At 47.6% G+C, this 20,653-nt stretch overlaps 1 protein-coding gene across 1 annotated transcript in view; it reads left to right on the top strand.

Moving 5' to 3' along the window:
- The first annotated feature begins 8,945 nt into the window (after positions 1 to 8,945).
- Positions 8,946 to 20,653, top strand: part of Irs1 (insulin receptor substrate 1) — a 55,273-nt gene continuing 43,565 nt past the window's right edge. Inside the window, exon 1 of the mRNA XM_032901457.1 lies at positions 8,946 to 13,503. Within this exon, the coding sequence (XP_032757348.1) occupies positions 9,766 to 13,482 (3,717 nt within the window). The 5' untranslated portion in view covers positions 8,946 to 9,765 and the 3' untranslated portion in view covers positions 13,483 to 13,503. The remainder of the gene's footprint in view (positions 13,504 to 20,653) is intronic.

The following is a 20,653-nucleotide window of genomic DNA, read 5'->3' as shown; positions in this document are numbered from 1 at the left end:
AAAGTCAGTTCAGCTGAGGAGTGAAAGGGAAAATTGGTTGAAGTGAAGGTCTGTGCAGGCAGAGTTCCGAATCACAGTAGCCTTTCTTTTCCATGATCTGTTTTGCAGTTTGAGGATACTTCCCTCATAGGCTTGCTGTGAAAATTGAATTAGATAACATGTATGCAGGGCTTAGAGCTTTCCCCATACAGAAATTCTTCAGCAAGTGATAACTAGTCACACACCTTTAAGGGTTTTGTTGTTCTGTTCTTTAATTGGACGAGCTTAAGAACATTGCTTTATTTGTTTTAAAGTTTAATTGTAAATTTTTGTGTATATAGGTGTTTTCCCTGCGTGTATGTCTGTGCAGCGTGTGAATGCCTGGTGTTCCCGGAGGCCAGAGAGACATCAGATCTCCTGGAACTGGAGTTACAGAAGATTGTGAGGTTGCGGGTGCTGGAAATCAAATCTACGTTTTTTAGAAGGGCATCCAGTGACTCGTCTCTTAACCACTGACACACTGCTCCAACCACAGACTGCTTTGTATTTTGTTTACACATAGAAAGCAATTTAACCCAAATAGTAATCTACGAATGTCACTTCAGAAAATCAAACATGGAATAGAAAGTATTTTTAAAAGCCAGGCTCCTCCTGAGAGAAAAAATGGCTCCAAAGAATTCTTGTTTGCTCCTTTGTAATGTCCTCTCTCTCTCTCTCTGTCTCTCTCTGTCTCTCTGTCTCTCTGTCTCTCTGTCTCTCTCTCTCTCTCTCACACACACACACACTATATATATATGTATGTATATATATATAAACGTTATGTATATTTACAAAAACATAAACAGGAGCATCTGTGACACAGGTCTGCACCCTGCCTTTTTCCTGTGTGGGTTTTGTTCAGTACCAGCACATACATATCTATAACACTAATTTTAATGGCTATATGCTATTTCATTAAAGACATGTAACATACATTATTTAGCCAGTTCTGTTCACATAGGTTGTCTCCAGTCATTTTCTCTGACAAAATAACATTTGAATATTTCCTTTCTACACTCACTATATAGTTATTTTTTTCCTCTCTTCTCACAATGGGATTTCTGGGTCAAATAAAATATGCATTGGAAATTTGCATAGCTCTTCTCCAATTGTCCTCTGAAGGGGATGATGTAATTTATACACTCGCTACACCATAGAGAGTGAGGGAAGTTATTTATATTTCATAGAAACCTCTGGGTTTTCTTAGCCAATTCCCCCATGGTTCTAGAAGGCTTCCATGTTATACTCAGTCTTTCTTATCTTTTACTCTTTAGTTCTTAGTGCTTCATCTAGATCCTTCAGACCCACACATACGTGCACTTGCAAATGACAACCATGTATTGCAAACAACAACTAAATTTTAAGGGAAATTTAAATGTGTGCAGAATGGGGAAGTGGCTGGAATGCAGGCAGTTTTGGATATTTGGGACCAGAGCCTATCTGTATGCCTTATAGTCATCAGTCTCGAGGATGCTGTGTCTGTATGACAATGAAAATCTTTTTCGTTGTGGGCTTGTGTCTCCCACAGCTCTTAAAAACATGAAACTTTGCATGAATGGTACCAAGTTAAAAATTGCAAACTCCAAATATTGCATATTTTCAACTGGCAATTATGACTACTTAGTGTCCTCTCGCCTGTCATTAGATGAAATTTAGTGAATTCATAAGTATGCTTTATTTGGAGACAAGGTCTTGCTAAGTAGCGGGGGTTGTCCTGGAGCCCACTACATAGGCCAGGGAAGGCCTTGACTTCCTGTGTGATGCTCTCGTCATTGCTGAGATTACAGGTGTCTGTCACCATCTCCGGCTCTCAATGGAGAAGTCAGAAAGCACTGGCCAGACTAAAGAAATCGTTCCCTCCAACCTTCAGGAAGTTGGAAACCCATCGTTCGTCTCCCTATCACTTCACCTTAAGGGACACTTCTAGTATTCTATCTCCCACCCTCAGGACTTAGGTATTTGATGGAGCCTCCTTGATGCTGTCCACGGTCCTGAACGACACCTTGGGGTTCCTTTCAGAACGAACCCTTTAATGCGACATAAAAGAAACAAAACAAAAAACAGAAAGTGGAGAGATTATTGGAGGAAAATGTTTTTTTGTTTGTTTGTTTGATTGATTGATTGCTTTTAATAGCAATTTTAAATCCTCTCACTCACTGATAAATAAGCCATAGTTGACCTGGGAAAACTTAAAAGAGTTAATGATCTTAAGCCCAGGTTCATGTTTTCAACTTCAATCTCCTGTGTAAATGGGTGCTCATTACCTCAGCTTGGAGCTTCTCCTCCTCCTCCACCTCCTCCTCTTCTTTCCCTCCACAACCTTTCAATCTGTCAGAGTTTTACAAAGTGGCTACAAATCGTGTGATACTTGCCCCATCAAAACTGTGACGTAGGCTCCCATCCCTTTACTCTGTCTGGGAATGATTCTTTTGAACTAGTGGGGTACATGTGCGCAGTGGCTATGAAGCCCTGAGACCTTTGAGTGCTCCCCTAAAAGTGGCACAACTTCTGCTTGGTCCTGTTGCAAACCCCATGTTCTAAGAGCTCCCTTTGAGATACTTCCTTGAGAATCCAGTTCCTATGCTGTGAAGAGCCTGAGGTATATCCAACACAAGTAGTCAGTTTGCCTCATCTTCGTCATCCAAGCCCAGGTCCCAGACACATGTATGAAGAACGTTTAAAAGGTACTCCAGCCATTCAAGCAAGTCACTTGAACTATCTCAGCTCAGACTTCTAGACTCCATGAAACAGAAAACAGTTATCTCCACACAGAGCTGTGTGAATTTCACACCCATAGATGCCTAAAGCCCAGAAATGGCTCTTTTAGTCTATTTTCTAAAAATCAGTTTAACCCAGAAACAAAAAATTTCAGTTGATAAAAATGTCCTCTTCAGTTGCATGAATAAGAAATCCTTAGTCAATATAGCAATTATTTTGTTACATTGTTTTAACAAAACTATATCTTGTCATATTTGTAACTATTACTTATAACAATGTGTTTACACATATTTTCCGTGATTTATAGTAAAATATTTTAAAATGTTTTGTTTTTTGGAACTCCCACTTATTTATCCAATGTAAATGACTATATCCATCCTCCACTACTTCCTTTATCCCCTCTGCCCCCAACCCCATCTCCTCCAAATTGTCTACTTTCTATTCTTATTTCTTGCATTCTATTTAGTGCAGCTTTTATTTTATATACATAGGTGTGTGTGTGTGTGTGTGTGTGTGTGTGTGTGTGTGTGTGTGTTTCCACTGGAGCTTGAGCAACCTACCAGTGACCACACCCCAAAAAGAAAGTGACTCTCCTTTTCTCAGTAGCCATTTACTGTTGGTAGTTCCTCAGCTAGGAGTGGGAGCTGACGAGCCCTTCCCCACTCTGTGCTAAAATGTCAACTGGCTTGGCTTTGCCCTAGTAACCAAAGCTCCTGTGAGTTGTGTGAGAGCCACATCCTGAGGCCAGCAGTTCATAGCTTCCTTTCCCACCACCTGCACTTACATTCCTTCTGCCCCCTCTTCCTAGACGCTTCCTGAGCCCTGAATGGTGAGAGGCTGGTATGGATGACCAACACACAGCTGAGCATCCAGAGTTATTTATATTCAGACATTTATGGCAAAAAAGTGTAAGGTCACTGAAGCAGACTTGTAACAGTTCCTGAAGGTCTAATCTGCATGCATCTTATAATGCATGCATCTTATCATGTCCCCATGTATATGGTTTTAGACATGGGCTAACCATTCATTGGTTTTCAAGTCTCAGCATTCCTTCAACCCCTGATAATGGAAGTGGAACTTGAAACAAGTCCACACTGACTCACGGAAGACTTTAGGAAAGGGGTGTGGGCTGGAGAAAGTTTTGATTTTAGTATCCAGGTGATTCTGACGTCAGAGATTCTGCCCAGAGTTACACTGGGACATGTCGATAAAATTCACATGCAAAAAATAAATAAATAAATAAAAATAAATAAAAAAATCAGCAAACTACTCGAAAGGCAGTTTTGGGTATGGAATTTTAGTCTGTGTACACTGTAGCAGAGCAAAAACAAATTAAGATACTGAGTGGAGCTGGCCTCCTGCTCTGCCCCTGCTGGTAATCTCAACTACTTAGGAGGGTGAGACAGATTGCAAACCTGATGTCTGGTCAATGAGGTCAAGGTCAGCAGGGAGTGAGACTCTGTTTCAAAAGAAAGAGTTACAAGAGAGCTGAGAACCCAGACATGAGACTCTGGTTCAATTCCCGGTCCTGAGTTTTGGTGTTCCAAACACAAAGCCAAAAGAGTGACATTGTCTGAGCTACAGGAACAAATGACAAACTCTCCTCCTCTATTAAAGACAACTAGAAAGAAATTAAAATATCACAGTTAAAATAAAGATTCACAGAAGGGCTGGAGAGACGGCCCAGTGGTTAAGAGCTATCAAGATTATCAAGAGCATCAGAGTATCAAGCACCCTCCTGGTGGCTCACAACCATCTATAACTGCAGCTCCTGGGGTCTGATGCCCTCTTCTGGTCTTCATGGGTATCTTCACTGCAGAAAGTCACCCATGCTTACACACATGCACAAATACAGTTCTGGAAAGATGCGAAGAAAATTAAAATCAAAGAGGAAGTAAAGGTTATTAGACAAATGTCGTGTATGGACTTCCCCCTGAAACACAGCACCAATCAGTACAATTCCAGAAACGGAAGATCTAAATCATGGCATTGAGTTTTTACTTTCCCTTTTTCCAAGTTCATCCATGTGCTTGTTTCCTGCTTTTATATAAACTAAATGATGAAAGTTTTGACTTTGTTGAAGGGATTAATACATTTCTGAAATCCTGGGTTAGCATTCAATGCATTTGCCCTCCGTGAATTCCCTGGGATACAGTGTGAAATCCAGAGCAGGAACAGAGATGGATTTTCACCAGCTGATTGCCAGTAATTGATTTTTCTCAAAGCTGCTATGAGATGCACCCAAGCGTAGGTCATTGCCCGCCTCACCCAGCTGTAGTGAACCCAGAGATAGAGACCTTTATTAGGTAAGCTGTACGTCCCCGTAATTCGGTAGCAGCTAATTTAAAATGTCCTCTTTGTGTGTAAGCCAATAACGCTTAAAATTCTGTATAAGTTATAAGTAGGAGTCTCTTTACACTGCTTTAGATGAGGATATTTTTACTACATGTTGGTTTGGGACTTGGAGGAGGTCAGAAATCTTCGATATTTTAATTACATCTCGGAAAGAATAGCTCTCCATGCTTGATACCTGCGATTGAATAGAGAAGTCCCCAAACAGTGAGAGCTCAGTTAAGTAGAATGTTTATTGCCACGATTCTCTTTGCGCATGCATCGAGCTGTGAAGTGAGTACCTGGCTTGCATTTCATAGCATCTCACTATTGCGGCTTTCATCCATGATCAGAAATAGGACTCCATGGAGTCAGCAGCACAGCGATCATGGTAACTACACAGGGCCCTTGCCTACCTCCCGGAACGTGCTGAAACAGGACCTTCATTTTAAAGCATCCTGGGGCCAGAGAAACCTCAATCTAGCAGATTCGGTTATTTTGTATCATTGATGCCAAAGTTGCAAGCATTTGTCCCCTATAGTTTGGGTGGCTTCGCAGAGGAGGCTTTCAAATATTTGTAACTATATGCAGGTATATTAAAATAAATATAATCTTTCAATTAAAAATATCCATAAGTTTTCATTTTCCTTCAAGCATTGTTTCAAATTGCCACAATAATCCGAGTTTCCGATTGTTTCTCTAGTGATGACCTATTTGTATTAAGGAACATGTCTGTTGATCTATATATTAAATATAATATATATTATATATAATAAATGACATTTTTCTATGATTTTCTCGGTAACATCATACACAGGCCATTTTCCCATTTTATCAGTAATTGTAGATATGTTAATCAAATATGCACCGACGACATGTAAAATTTAAATTCTCACAATCAAGACTGTATTCAAGACATCAGTATGTCTTGAATTTAGTTCTGGCAGTGCTTCTAGTTGATGTTTTAAAACGCAGTCCGCTCTCCTTTATTCGTTTCGAATGTGGTTCCCAGCTGTCCTAGAGATGGCAGCATCGAGCAACCTATTTGGTAATGGGTTGCTTGCCTGCTCTGTGAATTTTCAGTTAGGTGTAAATTTTCATTACAATACACAAGACTGATTTAGCATAAGGTGACAGGATAATACCTGTATCCGCTCAACATGACTTCACTCCGTTTCCACAAAAGTCTACCTTCCTTTTCTGTATGTTTACGTAAATCAAATGTGAATTTGCATTCCCAGAGTTATCTCAACCCGTGAATTAAAAAAAAAAAAAAAAAAGAAAAGAAAAGAAAAAAAAAAGAACTGAACTTACTGTAGTACAATTTGAATATTAGCTGCCTTTAAGATTGGTGGTAAAAACTCAAGTGAGTCGTGTGTGTGTCTGTGTGTGTGTGTGTGTGTGTCTGTGTGTGTGTGTATAACTAGGGATCCAATCAAGAGCCTTGGACAACTCAAAACAGTTGTTCTGCTTCCTCCTCAGTCATAATAACATTACTTTCATATCATGAAATCTCTAACGTTCTGTGAAGATGACTTACAAAAATCTTCCAAATCAAATTGCTTTTATGTTCGAGAAAATACTGTTTCTCCCATAGAGGTACGTCCTTTTTTCCTCCCTCCTTTTTGTTTGTTCTTGGTTGGTGACAGAGGGTTGGAAGTAATTTAAAAAGTGAAAGTCTGGATTTGAAGTGCCTTTCTACACACTGCGAGCCCCCCTTTGGACTAATCGAGAGGAAGCAATTGTTTACCCCCCCCCGCCCCCGCCACTGTTATTCTGCTACACTAACTTCAGACATCTCTAGTTGGCATCCTTCCTCCCCCTAAAGCATTTCAAACCTTCAGAATCCTCTTCATTCTATTCCTGCCTCCGTACCTTTTCCAAATTACTCGCTATTTATAGCCTTCCTATAGTGGGCACGTGTGCCCGCATCGCCAAGCTGTCAGAGGCGGAAAATGTGGGCTTTCAATTCAACGTGTATACCAGACAACACATTAACCAGGTTTAGAAGAACCTGCATGATAAAGGAGGTGAAAAAGAGAAACCGGAGGCTCCCAGGCTTTCCGGAGGAGGCGGCACCTACAGATGCGGGATACACCAATTCAAGTACTGCAAGCATCTGAATGGCGCCAGTGCCTACGTCTGTACCCTCACTCTTCCCTTTACCGCATCTGTGCAAGACGGGAAAGACAGGCAACTCCACCAATCAGCAGGCTGCCCCAGGAACTTCACCCCGCCTCTCTCCCCGCATTCTGTTGAGGCGCGCTGCCCCCTTCCCCCGCCCCCTACTCCCGGCCAGGCAGTCTAGTGATTTGAGCATGCCCAGCACCTTTACCGCTGCGTCTCCCTGCGAACATCCTGCAGTGCCAGAGAGCAGGAGGCTGAGGGGGTTCCTGGCGTAGGAAAGGAGGCGGAAACCTAGAACCGCCCATGTCTAGAGTAGAATGGCTTTAAGCACCAACCTTTGTAGGTCTTTAATGCCGGTTGGGCTAGACAGGGACATCCTGCTTGATTTATAGGTCACCTTAAAAAAAAAAAAAACTTTGGGGAGCGTCTGCTTGTGGTGAGGCTGAGAAACAGGCTTTGCAACTAGGCTGCTGACCCGTTTTCATCAAGAAGAACCCATTTTCCTGTACAGCCTAGCCACTTATCCTTGGCTTCCGCTTATCCTTGTGGTCAAGGTTAAAAATGTATAGGGTCATCCAAGGCGCGGGCAAACTATGAAACAAACATTTGCTAATAGGTACACAGTAGGGGCTGGGCTTATGAACTCTGTGAAGGTCCTTTACATCTTAAAAAAATAAAATCGCAAATAGACTTAGAATGCGATAAGGAGCTCCTGGTATCCTCCGCCCCCCTCCCATCCTTTGCACCAATTCCTAAGTGTGAATCCCTGTTCACCTGCAGGAAGGGAGAGACATGGTGACATTTACATTTTATTTCCTTAGTGATCAGCGGTTCATAGTGCCAGGCCTGAGATCCCAGGTCTTGATTTCGAGAGACCCTAACCCAGCCAACAGTCATTGCCCTTGCGTGTCCCTCTCTGTTCCTTCCAGGTGCCTCGCCGCGGCACATCTGAAGATTCAGGTGGAAGACTGGCCCAGAAGTCCTTTAGAAAACCTTACAAAAATGTAGATCTCCCTACCAGGGCCTCTCACCCAGACACTGACCTCCAGCTGCCTCCCGGGGGTCGCCTTTACCTGTTGGGTGAGAGCTAGCAGGTCACTTGCGCCCCCTCCACCCCAGCGCCTCCACCCCCTCGGGGCTCTGCAGCCGCAGTGCACCCCCTCTAACTGCCCCCTCCCTCACTCCTGCGTCTTCCCCAGATCGCCCCCTCCCGTTTTCCCAGACTCCCCTCCTGCTTTCCGGTAGCCACCCAAACACGCCCGCCCTCCCGCCGCGGGGATTCCTGCGGGCCGGGGGCGCCCTGGGTGGCGCGGGCCTAGGAGGCGCAGCGCCCCGGGCTCTGCCGGCCACGCAGGGGCGCTGCCCGAGCGCTGCAGTAAAGGGCCAGTGCGGGCGCCTCTGCGGCACGGCCGGGGGGTGGAGAGGGGCGGGCGTGGGGCGGGCTCGGCCCGGAATGTAGAGCGATCAGGGAGAGGGAGAGAGACCCGGGCTGGAGCCTCCCGGCGGCAGCCCGGCTGCAGAGCGCAGAGGCTCCGTCACGTGTTTTGCTCCTCTGGAGTGAGACGGCGGCGCGGTCTGAGGAGGGCCGGCGCGCGGTGCCAGCCGCCGCTTGTTTTGGTTGGGGCTCTCGGCAACTCTCCGAGGAGGAGGAAGGAGGAGGGAGGAGGAGAGAAGTAACTGCGGCGGCTGCGCCTCCCGAGGACCGGGCGTCTTCCCCGATCTCTTCCCAAACCTCCTCCCCCCCCCGCACCCCCCTCGCCTCCCTCCCTCGTCCCCTCCCCTCCTCCCTTGCGGACTGGAGCTAGGGGCAGGGATGAGCCTGTCCCTCTGGACCGTCCCCTGCTCCCCCAGCTGCCCAGTAGCGTTGCGCGTGGAAAAGCCACTTTCCCCGCCCGCCGAGATGGGCTCGAGTGCGGGCTGCAGAGGACGCGTCCTCGGGCGGCAGCAGCAGCAGCAGCAACAGCCGCAGCGCCGCGGTCTCTGCGATTGAGCTGGTATTTGGGCGGCTGGTGGCGGCGGGGACGGTTGGAGGGTGGGAGGAGGCAGAGGAGGAGGAGGAGAAGGAGGAGGAGGGAGAACCCCGTGCAACGTTGGGACTTGGCAGCCCGCCTCCCCCTGCCCAAGGATATTTAATTTGCCTCGGGAATCGCTACTTCCAGAGGGGAACTCGGGAGGGAAGGCGCGCGCGCCTGGAGGGCCAAGCGGGGACTCCTCCGGCCGTCTCTGCCTCCCTGCATCGGACTCTACCAGGGGCGGCAAGGGATGCACCATAGCTCCTTCTCTGCTGCAGGGACTGGGGGAGACTTAGTCCTCGGAAGATTGCGGCTGCACTCACCCTAGACCCACTGCCTTTCCCTCTGGGCATGAAACGCCCTTAAACTCGGATCAGGCTATCTTCCTTTGGCGCAGCTACCTCGTCCTTCGGCTGCCCCTCCCCAGCGCCGGGAACGGCGTGAATTTCGGAGTCAGGGTTTCTGCTTGCTTCCTCCAGCCCGGAGTGCATGTGCGGGGCCGCACTGAGAAGCCACCCCTCACCCAGTTTTTCGACACCTCCCTCTGCTCCGCAGCAGCATGGCGAGCCCTCCGGATACCGATGGCTTCTCAGACGTGCGCAAGGTGGGTTACCTGCGCAAACCCAAGAGTATGCATAAGCGCTTTTTCGTGCTGCGGGCGGCCAGCGAGGCCGGGGGCCCGGCGCGCCTGGAGTATTATGAGAACGAGAAGAAGTGGCGGCACAAGTCGAGCGCCCCCAAACGCTCGATCCCCCTCGAGAGCTGTTTCAACATCAACAAGCGGGCTGACTCCAAGAACAAGCACCTGGTGGCTCTCTACACCCGAGACGAACACTTTGCCATTGCGGCGGATAGCGAGGCTGAACAAGACAGCTGGTACCAGGCTCTTCTGCAGCTGCATAATCGGGCAAAGGCCCACCATGACGGGGCTGGAGGAGGCTGCGGTGGTAGCTGCAGCGGCAGCTCTGGCGTCGGAGAGGCAGGGGAGGACTTGAGCTATGACACGGGCCCAGGACCCGCGTTCAAGGAGGTCTGGCAGGTTATCCTGAAACCCAAGGGCTTGGGTCAGACAAAGAACTTGATTGGTATCTACCGCCTCTGCCTGACCAGCAAGACCATCAGCTTTGTGAAGCTCAACTCCGAGGCTGCCGCTGTGGTGCTGCAGCTGATGAACATCAGACGCTGTGGCCACTCAGAGAACTTCTTCTTCATCGAGGTGGGGCGTTCAGCTGTGACCGGACCCGGCGAGTTCTGGATGCAAGTGGATGACTCCGTGGTGGCCCAGAACATGCATGAGACCATTCTAGAGGCCATGCGGGCCATGAGCGATGAGTTTCGCCCGCGCAGCAAAAGCCAGTCTTCATCCAGTTGCTCCAACCCCATCAGTGTTCCCCTGCGCAGGCACCATCTCAACAATCCTCCGCCCAGCCAAGTGGGGCTGACTCGGAGATCTCGAACTGAGAGCATCACTGCCACCTCCCCTGCCAGTATGGTGGGTGGGAAACCAGGTTCGTTCAGGGTGCGTGCCTCCAGCGATGGCGAAGGCACCATGTCCCGTCCAGCATCAGTGGATGGCAGTCCTGTGAGCCCTAGCACCAACAGGACCCACGCCCATCGGCATCGAGGCAGCTCCAGGTTGCACCCCCCACTCAACCACAGCCGCTCCATCCCTATGCCTTCTTCACGATGCTCCCCTTCAGCCACCAGCCCAGTGAGCCTGTCATCCAGTAGTACCAGTGGCCACGGCTCCACTTCAGACTGTCTCTTCCCGAGGCGCTCTAGTGCTTCCGTGTCCGGCTCTCCTAGCGATGGCGGCTTCATCTCTTCTGATGAGTATGGCTCTAGTCCCTGCGATTTCCGAAGCTCCTTCCGCAGTGTCACCCCAGATTCCCTGGGCCACACCCCACCAGCCAGGGGTGAGGAGGAGCTGAGCAACTATATCTGCATGGGTGGCAAGGGAGCCTCCACCTTGACAGCTCCCAATGGTCACTACATTTTGTCTAGGGGTGGCAACGGCCATCGCTACATCCCAGGTGCTACCATGGGGACGAGCCCGGCGCCGGCTGGAGACGAAGCCGCTGGTGCAGCAGATCTGGATAACCGGTTTCGGAAGAGAACTCACTCGGCTGGCACGTCCCCCACCATTTCCCACCAGAAGACCCCCTCGCAGTCCTCAGTGGTTTCTATTGAGGAATATACAGAGATGATGCCCGCTGCCTACCCACCAGGAGGTGGCAGTGGAGGCCGGCTGCCCGGCTACCGGCATTCCGCCTTCGTGCCCACCCACTCCTATCCCGAAGAGGGTCTAGAGATGCACCACTTGGAACGTCGTGGGGGCCACCACCGTCCAGACACCTCCAACCTCCACACCGATGATGGCTACATGCCCATGTCTCCCGGAGTGGCTCCAGTGCCCAGCAACCGCAAAGGAAATGGGGACTATATGCCCATGAGCCCCAAGAGTGTATCTGCCCCCCAGCAGATCATTAACCCCATCAGGCGCCACCCACAGAGAGTGGACCCCAATGGCTACATGATGATGTCTCCCAGTGGTAGTTGCTCTCCTGACATTGGAGGTGGGTCTAGCAGCAGTAGCAGCATCAGCGCAGCCCCTTCTGGGAGCAGCTATGGGAAGCCATGGACAAACGGAGTAGGGGGGCACCATACCCATGCCCTTCCTCATGCCAAACCTCCTGTTGAGAGCGGTGGTGGTAAGCTCTTGCCTTGCACAGGTGACTACATGAACATGTCGCCAGTGGGAGATTCCAACACCAGCAGCCCCTCAGAATGCTACTACGGCCCAGAAGATCCCCAGCACAAGCCTGTCCTCTCCTACTACTCATTACCAAGGTCCTTTAAGCACACCCAGCGCCCTGGGGAGCCAGAGGAGGGTGCCAGGCACCAGCATCTTCGTCTCTCTTCAAGCTCTGGACGCCTTCGCTATACCGCAACTGCCGAAGATTCCTCCTCTTCCACCAGCAGCGACAGCCTGGGTGGGGGTTACTGTGGGGCTAGGCCAGAGTCTAGCGTCACACATCCCCACCACCATGCCTTGCAGCCCCATCTGCCTCGAAAGGTAGACACAGCTGCACAGACCAACAGCCGCCTGGCTCGACCCACAAGGCTGTCCTTGGGGGACCCCAAGGCAAGCACTTTACCCCGGGTACGAGAGCAACAGCAGCAGCAACAGCAGCAGCAACAGCAGCAGCAGTCTTCCCTGCACCCTCCCGAGCCCAAAAGCCCAGGAGAATATGTGAATATTGAATTCGGGAGTGGCCAGCCTGGCTATTTAGCTGGCCCTGCAACTTCCCGTAGCTCCCCTTCAGTTCGATGTCTACCCCAGCTCCACCCAGCTCCCAGAGAAGAGACTGGCTCGGAAGAGTACATGAACATGGACTTGGGGCCAGGCCGGAGGGCAACCTGGCAGGAGAGTGGTGGAGTTGAGTTGGGCAGAGTAGGCCCTGCACCTCCAGGGGCTGCTTCCATTTGTAGGCCAACCCGGTCGGTGCCAAATAGCCGTGGTGATTACATGACCATGCAGATAGGTTGTCCTCGTCACAGCTATGTGGATACCTCACCAGTGGCCCCAGTCAGCTATGCTGACATGCGGACAGGCATTGCTGCAGAGAAGGTGAGCCTGCCCAGAACCACAGGAGCTGCTCCCCCTCCATCCTCCACAGCCTCTGCTTCTGCTTCTGTTACACCTCAAGGGGCCGCTGAGCAGGCCGCTCACTCTTCCTTGCTGGGAGGCCCTCAGGGACCTGGGGGCATGAGCGCATTCACCAGGGTGAACCTGAGTCCCAACCATAACCAGAGTGCCAAAGTGATTCGTGCAGACACTCAAGGCTGCCGGAGGAGGCACAGCTCCGAGACCTTCTCGGCGCCTACTCGGGCTGGCAACACAGTGTCTTTTGGAGCAGGGGCTGCAGGAGGGGGCAGCGGTGGTGGCAGTGAGGATGTGAAACGCCACAGCTCTGCATCCTTCGAGAATGTGTGGCTGAGACCCGGGGATCTAGGGGGAGCCTTCAAGGAGTCGGCTCCAGGGTGCGGGGCTGCCGGGGGATTGGAGAAGAGTCTTAACTACATAGACTTGGATTTGGTCAAGGATGTTAAGCAGCACCCTCAAGACTGCCCCTCTCAACAGCAGTCCCTGCCACCCCCTCCCCCTCACCAGCCCTTAGGCAGCAATGAGGGCAGCTCCCCAAGACGCTCCAGTGAGGATTTAAGCACCTATGCCAGCATCAGCTTCCAGAAGCAACCAGAGGACCGTCAATAGCTTAACTGGACGTCACAGCAGGTGCGTTTTATGGTGGCAAAGTCAGAAGACAAAAGTGCTTTTTTACCATGGGGGTGGGGGGAAGCTTGAGTTCTGTTCTTTTCCCTCTTTCCCTTCTCACTCCTTCCCACAGTGTCCTTGGGGAGGATACACTTTCAGGAGGTGGGGGTGTGTGGGTCGGGGGACACAGATGCTCACCTCACAATGACACCTGGCAGATAGTCAAAGAAACGTGTCGGGAGCAGCCACAGAAGGGCTTCTGTATGTGAGAATTCCCAAGTGTAGTACTCGCTGAGGCATTTTAAGACTTACATTCTATAAAACCAGTCCTGAGGAATGACTTCTTTGCAGTCATTCTCTTCGTCTTAAAGTTTTCTTTTGACTGAATAGTAAGGCTAGCCCTTAGCAGGGACAGTTCTACCAAAAACACTTGCTAATCCAGAGGCTAAAAAGCCCTTGTTTTAAGGTCCTTTCTCGGAGTTCTGAAGGGCAAGCATACCGAGTGGCTGTGTGCACTTTTGTTTTGTGATTTCACAGTACCAAAGCAGTTGTAAACAGCAGTGACTTTTATTCAGGCTCTCTTAAAAAAGATTAACAAGAGCTTTTGAGGCCCGAGTATTTGTAGAGAAATTCTTACCTATCTCTGATCTCCAAAGAAAATAATTGTGGGGCACGTTTTCTTTTTGTTCTTGTACTAGGTTTCATGAAATGTTTTGCACACATGGACCTACCATCTTGCAGGCATGGCTGCTTTTGTACAGAATATGCAATAAACACCATGTGCCTGGGACCCATTATGAGTTAAGAGTTATGGGACTTCTCCCTGGCTTGTCTGCCCTGTAGTTTCTTTTCTTGTACTGAGGCATCACACATACCATTTGGGGATACTGTACATTTTTTTCTGTAAAATTACTTAACATTTCTCTAGTGAAGTGAACAGGCATTTGGTCAGGGGAAAGAGGGTGTTTGTTCTGGTGTGTGTTGAATGATGGGGCAAACCCGTGTATTCTCCGTTTGTTTTTATTTAAGTTTATGACTAGATGCCTCAGAGATGTTGAAAGTTGGCTTTAGGTCATCGGTGGCCAAGGCTGTATTGAAAATGAGGAACATTTGTAATAGGAAGTCAGCCCGTCTTTCTGTGAGTCTATTTTCTGGTGGTCATTGTGGGTAGAGGAGAGGAGTGTCAATCCCAGATAATGTGATGAGTTGGCAAATCAGAAGTTTCCAGAATTGGAAGCAGTTTATTCTGAAAAACTGATTACCTCATGAATTTTATATATGCTTCATAGGAAGAGCCCTGAAAAATATTTATTCTTCTTAATAAGACTCTTTGTAAGACATTCATTTGTGCCTTGGGTTTTTATCAATAGGAAATAATAATAAAGAATAGAAGGAATAATAAAGTGATTATGTGGTCAAAATGGTCCTGATTCTGCTTCCAGCACTTATCATTCTCTATTTTGTAGGACCAAATGGAGGTACATGAATATTAAAACTCAAGTTTCATGTGATATGTTAAGAAAGCACTTATTGCATTTGCTATTTATTTCCAGGTTTGCTTCCATCACTGGGACATAGAGATTTTTTTTTTTTTTTTTGCATTGTTTGCCAACAGAAAATTCTTGGTTGTTTCTAACGTGGGTTTTGAGGGTTGAGACTCCTGCAGTACTTGCATTGTAAACTGCTTACCTCATAAAGTAGGAGGAACCTGAAGCAAACAGATCCAGTAGAACAGGAGGTAAAGGAAGAAAAGAACTCCCTCCCCTCGTTTACTTTCTTACTTGTTATACATTTTGGTTTATGAAATAGAATAAGCAGTGTTTTGTCTTTTGAAGACATGAAATGACCAAACAGTATCCTCACAGTTTTAAAAGGAGATTTAAAAATATAGCCCTGCTTATGTAGAGAATACGCACACACACACACACACACACACACACACACACACCACAAATCCTTCCCCTCCCAGAATTCTAATGATCAGCATCTCAGCATTTCATAGGGAAAATATGATAATCCAGAAAAATCAGTCCTGTCTGTTACAGTGCTGGAATGGCAGTAGATCATGCTTTGCCAAATGCCAGAAGCAGACTTCTACAGTGTGTATCTAAGTTTTAAGTATGTGTGTGTTGTGCCCTTTAAGCAGAGCACCTAGTGTTACCTGGTGCAGTACACCCTCAGTCATGCTTGTTTTTGCTAAGTTTAAAGGTTTTGTTTGCTAGTCAGTTAGCATCGGAGGCTGAGCAGAATCAGATCTGCCAGTGGCAAACAGCTTCTGCTCACAGTGACTTATCAGTTAGCTATTTTAACTTCCCCTGACATTGCTGTTGCTGCTACTTCGCCTGTCTTAGGGGGAAAAAAACAAAACAAAACAAAACAAAAAACAAAAAAAACTGAAACAAGGTTAAAGGAATACAGCTGCCACAAGGGGTGTGAGTGCGCCCGCGTTCTCAGATCCCCTCTTTTAAACATCTCGGCTTGTTTACTTTGTTTCAATGTCAACTCAAGGAGAGTCATTTGTGAAGCATTTAGCTCCCTTGCTCAGGATTTGACTGACTGAACAACAACCTTTTCTGTGTCTCTTCTCTGATGCATGTCAGGGTCACCTCCAACTTAGTTCTGAACTGCTAGATTGTGTTGTGGAAAGATTACCCCTTCCCCCCCATTCCCTTTGTCCCCACCTCCTAGTGCATGGTCCAGGCATTAGTACAGTCATTGTGGCCTACTGTCTGTACCCGGTTAACCCAGAGCCCAAAGTGGAAAGCTAAAAGGACCCCCTGGGCCTCAGCATGCCTGCCTAAATACCTTTAACCAGCATTTGCCTTAGATTTGACTTTACTGTTGAAAGTGAGGCTTGGCAGACAGAGCACACTTTTGCTGACACAGACTGGAGTCATCCCTCCGGGATCCTTTTTTTTTTTCTTCCTGTTATCCTTTTGTCAAGGCCCCCCCCCCCATAAAAAAAGAACTTTACCATTCGTTTCCGTCCCTGTTTTTCCTTACTACGACCTCCAGGATTCCATGCCTCCACAGCTGCCTCTCTTCCCCCCACCCCCTTCCCGCGATGCTCTCCGGCCCCTGGCCTTTGGAGCTGGCGCGGACCCGCGAGCCCTGGCACTTTCCCTTTTCCCGGGTCACCTCCGCTTCCTGCCTGCCCCCCTCTTTGCTTGGCTCTGGGCTCCCCCCTTCCAAGAGCCCTCCCGCCCCGGGTGGGAGAGACAGCGGCGAGGAGGCCTCCAGGCTCCCGCCCTCGCCTGGCTCGGTCCTCGCGGGACACAGGGCCCCTTCCCAGGCCTCGAGGTTGGCTGTAGCAGCCGAGCCTCCGCCCCTCAGGCCGGTGGGCTGGACGCTGGGTGCCGATTGGCTCCTGCAAGAGCCAATCAGCATGAGTGATGACCGGGGCGGGGGCGGGGGGAGGCAGGGGCCTCGCTGGGAAAGCTCGCTCACCCTTGTGGGTGCAGCAGAGCTCATCCACGTCCTCCGGTCCCCAAGTCTAAGATGTGATGTGCTCCATCTCTATTGCATCTCTGCCAGACTCATAAGAATGAAAAAGACTCTGCAGCGGGCAGACGGAGGCCGGAAATACCGCGCTTCCTCTTCGTTTTAATTGAGAAAAAAAAAATCAGGCCGCGACCATGTGACATGCCCCATTTTGTTTTCCTCCTGTCTTTACTATGGTTTACTACGACGCCGTTCCTTCATCTTCCCATCTCCAGTCTGCACGCTGGAGCGAGCGGCAGACAACACGTGGTGTGGGATTGACAGGGCTGGATCGTGGTTCTCATATTTATGTCTTGAGCTAAAAGGGAGGAGAAGGAGACACAAGGTTGTTAAGGGGTCATTCGGAGAAAAAGTCTTTTTCCTTGAAAGAGCCCGAGGCTCTTTCCAGTAACTAACAATATACACTTTATTGAGCACCTGCTGTTTACAAAGCACAAGGGCTGGATAAGATCAAGGAAAATTGATTCTCCCCACCCTGCTTGTGAGGGAACTCAGGAGTGTAGGCTAACGGCTTGCACATTGTGTCTTCTGAATCATTAGAAACACTAGAAGACTATAGTGTGTCCCTTTACCAAGATTGTGAGAAAGAGTGGGTGTGTTTTTCAAACATTTGTTTTTGGCCAGTGACATCTCAGCGCAGCCTGGGCTGGTTTTAAGACTTCTTCTAATTGTACTATGCCCTCATAAAAAATTTTTTTTTCATGAGATGTGTTATTGGTATAGGGAATGGAAAAGATACTAAAGGAAGAACATAGGAAATCTATAAAAGTATTTTCTCCTTTCCCTATTCTCAAAAGTGTTTCTCAGCAGCCAGCATCCTTCTTCGTCTATGACTCCTAAGCCACTCGGTACCGTTTTTCTAAGATGCCCATGGAAAAAACACAGTTAAAAAACAGTATAAGGACAGCTCTGGTGTGGAAGGACTCAGGTTTCTTGAGAGCAGGAGACAAGAGTTACTGCAGCATCTAACTCTTTATTTCTTGCTTATGTTTTTAAAAATACATGTCTATGTAGCAACCTTCTATTTGAATACCTCTAATATTGCCTTACAGAAAAGAACTTGAACTCCCAACCAGCATGCTTTTTTTTTTTAATCTTTTTTTTTCTTCAAGTTTATCAAAATTCCTGGAAAATCACTTTGTGCTATCTTGAATGAGGCAATGGAAAATCCAAGCTGCTCCTGGGAGTGAGATCTTGAGTTCTAGCCCCGTGACCTTGATCGAGTCACTTAGTTTCCCTGGGTCTGTTTCCTCATCAGTAACTGGAGAAGTTTGTTCCACATTGTTCTAACCTTCTTTGCAGCTCTAAACATAGGGATGTTTTGGAGCAAGTGACTGATCCTCTTTAATGAGTCATCTGTACTGAGCATGCTTCTCCAGAAGCAGTAGTTGGGGCCATGGTAAAGTGCATTAGATGTCCTCATCATTTCTTTTCTTACCTACATGTCCCATCTCCGTCTGGGCACATGGAGGCCTGCAGGATGGCTCTTTGAGTTAGGATTGGTTTTTCGACCTTTCTTATTTGGAAAGGGCATTCTCATGCTAAGTCTCCCGGTTGTATTTATCTACATGTTTGGAGTCATCTCCAGACTGGATTGGTCTCCTCACATCTCGTTTAAAAATAAATTATCCCAGGGGTGTGCAAGTCATCTGCAGTTTTCTGCTTTCTCAGGTCACCTATCAGGAGCATCCCATTCTGCAGTCAGGCTGTAACCAATGTAGACCTGTGATACTATTCAACATTTCTTCGGTTGAGAATGTCCCCCTTCTTGTCATTTTTATGGGTAGTGTTTCTTCTTTGTAGCATCAGAATTCTCCAGTGAGAAACCCATTCAAGAGAGTGGACAAGAAACTTGAGAACCCCACCTGAGAGCTGTGGGCTATTTTACTATATGGGTTTTTTTGTTACAATTTAATTTTTCCCTGTTAGACATATGAAACAGTTTCTTTTCCTATGGGTAAAATGTGTGCTAACCCAGGACTTTAGAATTTAGAATGTGCTTTAGAATCTTGGAGCGGTGAGCTGAGCTGTTAATATATGTATTCTGTTGACCGACCCAACAATAGCTTGGTTTTGGAGTTTTCAATATATTCAGAGGCTCCCATGATAGTCATATATCTACATGGGCTTCATAAATGACTAGAATGATAATCTGTATACTTTTCACTTAAAACTATTTTCCAATATTCCTACTATACTCAGATTTCTTTCTTCTCCTCCTCTTTTGATAATGTTATGCCTGAAACATGTTTTAAAAGCACACTCACAAGGAGGTGTTTTGTTTGTTTGTTTTAGCAAAATCACATCTTAATGCTACATACTATAATTCTGGTCTAATGAGAAACCCTTCAGGAACTGAGTAGAAGGCTATTTGAAGTGACGGGCTCAGAAGCATCATCAGTTGGCATCGACTTTTGTCTTATAGAAATGGCCATGTCTTTCCCAATCTTAATTCACAGAAAAAGGCAAATGACCAGGAGGCTAGACCAAGTTACTTGCCAGCCACAGTGAAAGAGTTCTCTTCCGTTTTGGTAAGACTCTTGCTACAGGCTGCACTCTCTCCTGTTTGTTAAAGTAGATCTGGCTCAATGTATGCTTTCTGTGAGTCACTGATCTTTGAATAACAGGGTTTTAAAAATCATGGGTTTATGTAGACAAGGCTGTGTGCATCCTTTACAGCCCTTGGGCTGTGTCTTCATTCCCGATGGCAGGTGAATGCAACACTGAGGCCAGAGGTTAACTTAATTATGTCAGTCTTCTGCAGAGAGGGACCTAGTGCCTTCACTCCTGTATCCCAAGTGCTTCTTTTGCCCGTGCTGAGCTGTCTCCAGTGTTCCCTGGACCACTTCATGTTTTAATCTTGTTTCCGGCAGTTCCGTGTGTGTATCCTCCTGGCCCATTGTCTGTTTGACCAAGTGTTCTCTGATGCGCCGTCTCCGCTCTACCTTGACATAATCAGGTCACGATGCTATCAGTATTGTTTAGTCTTCAGAATTTTCAAGTAACCAAAGAGCTGTGGTTTCATTTCAAATGTATGTTCTATGGCAAACACATTGTGTCTTGCATTGAAAGTTCTAACTCTTGCTTTCAGGAAAGGCGTAGAACATGTTCAGTTGTTTTAAAAATCGATGTTAAAAAAAAAAAAAAGATAGCAGTGGGGCCAAACCAGAGGGCTTAGTGAGTGGAAAAGGTGTTTGGTGCTTGTTGTCCAAGCCTGACAGATGACCCCTGTTTAAGAGCTGGAACCCACAGTGGTAGGAGAGAATCGACTTCCAAAAGTTATCCTCTGACCTCCACACACGCACTTGCTCTCACACATAGACAGACAGACAGACACATACCCCATACATATACAACACAATAAGAAAATAACAAATTTACTACTAATAAGAAGCTGATGCTTACAGGCCATTAGAAGACTTGTGTAGCTCAATTGACATTCATCTGATCTCCAAAGATCGCCCCACTGTTCATTCTTAACCTTTTTGGAGGCCTCAATATATAAATACACTTGCATTTCATGAGTTGTGGAGATGATCAGATCTTAGCTGCTCTGTGTGTGTATGTGTGTGTGTGTGTGTGTGTGTGTGTGTGTGTGTGTGTGATTATACTTTGTTCTTACCCATACCCTTCTCAGGCTTTCCTTCTCCATCTTCCTGCCTGCCTCTTC

This window comes from Rattus rattus, chromosome 4 (genome assembly GCF_011064425.1).
Source record: "Rattus rattus isolate New Zealand chromosome 4, Rrattus_CSIRO_v1, whole genome shotgun sequence".
NCBI classification, from domain to species: domain Eukaryota; kingdom Metazoa; phylum Chordata; class Mammalia; order Rodentia; family Muridae; genus Rattus; species Rattus rattus.
Note: the sequence above shows the minus strand (reverse complement) of the source record. Positions and strands in the feature narration are given on the sequence as shown.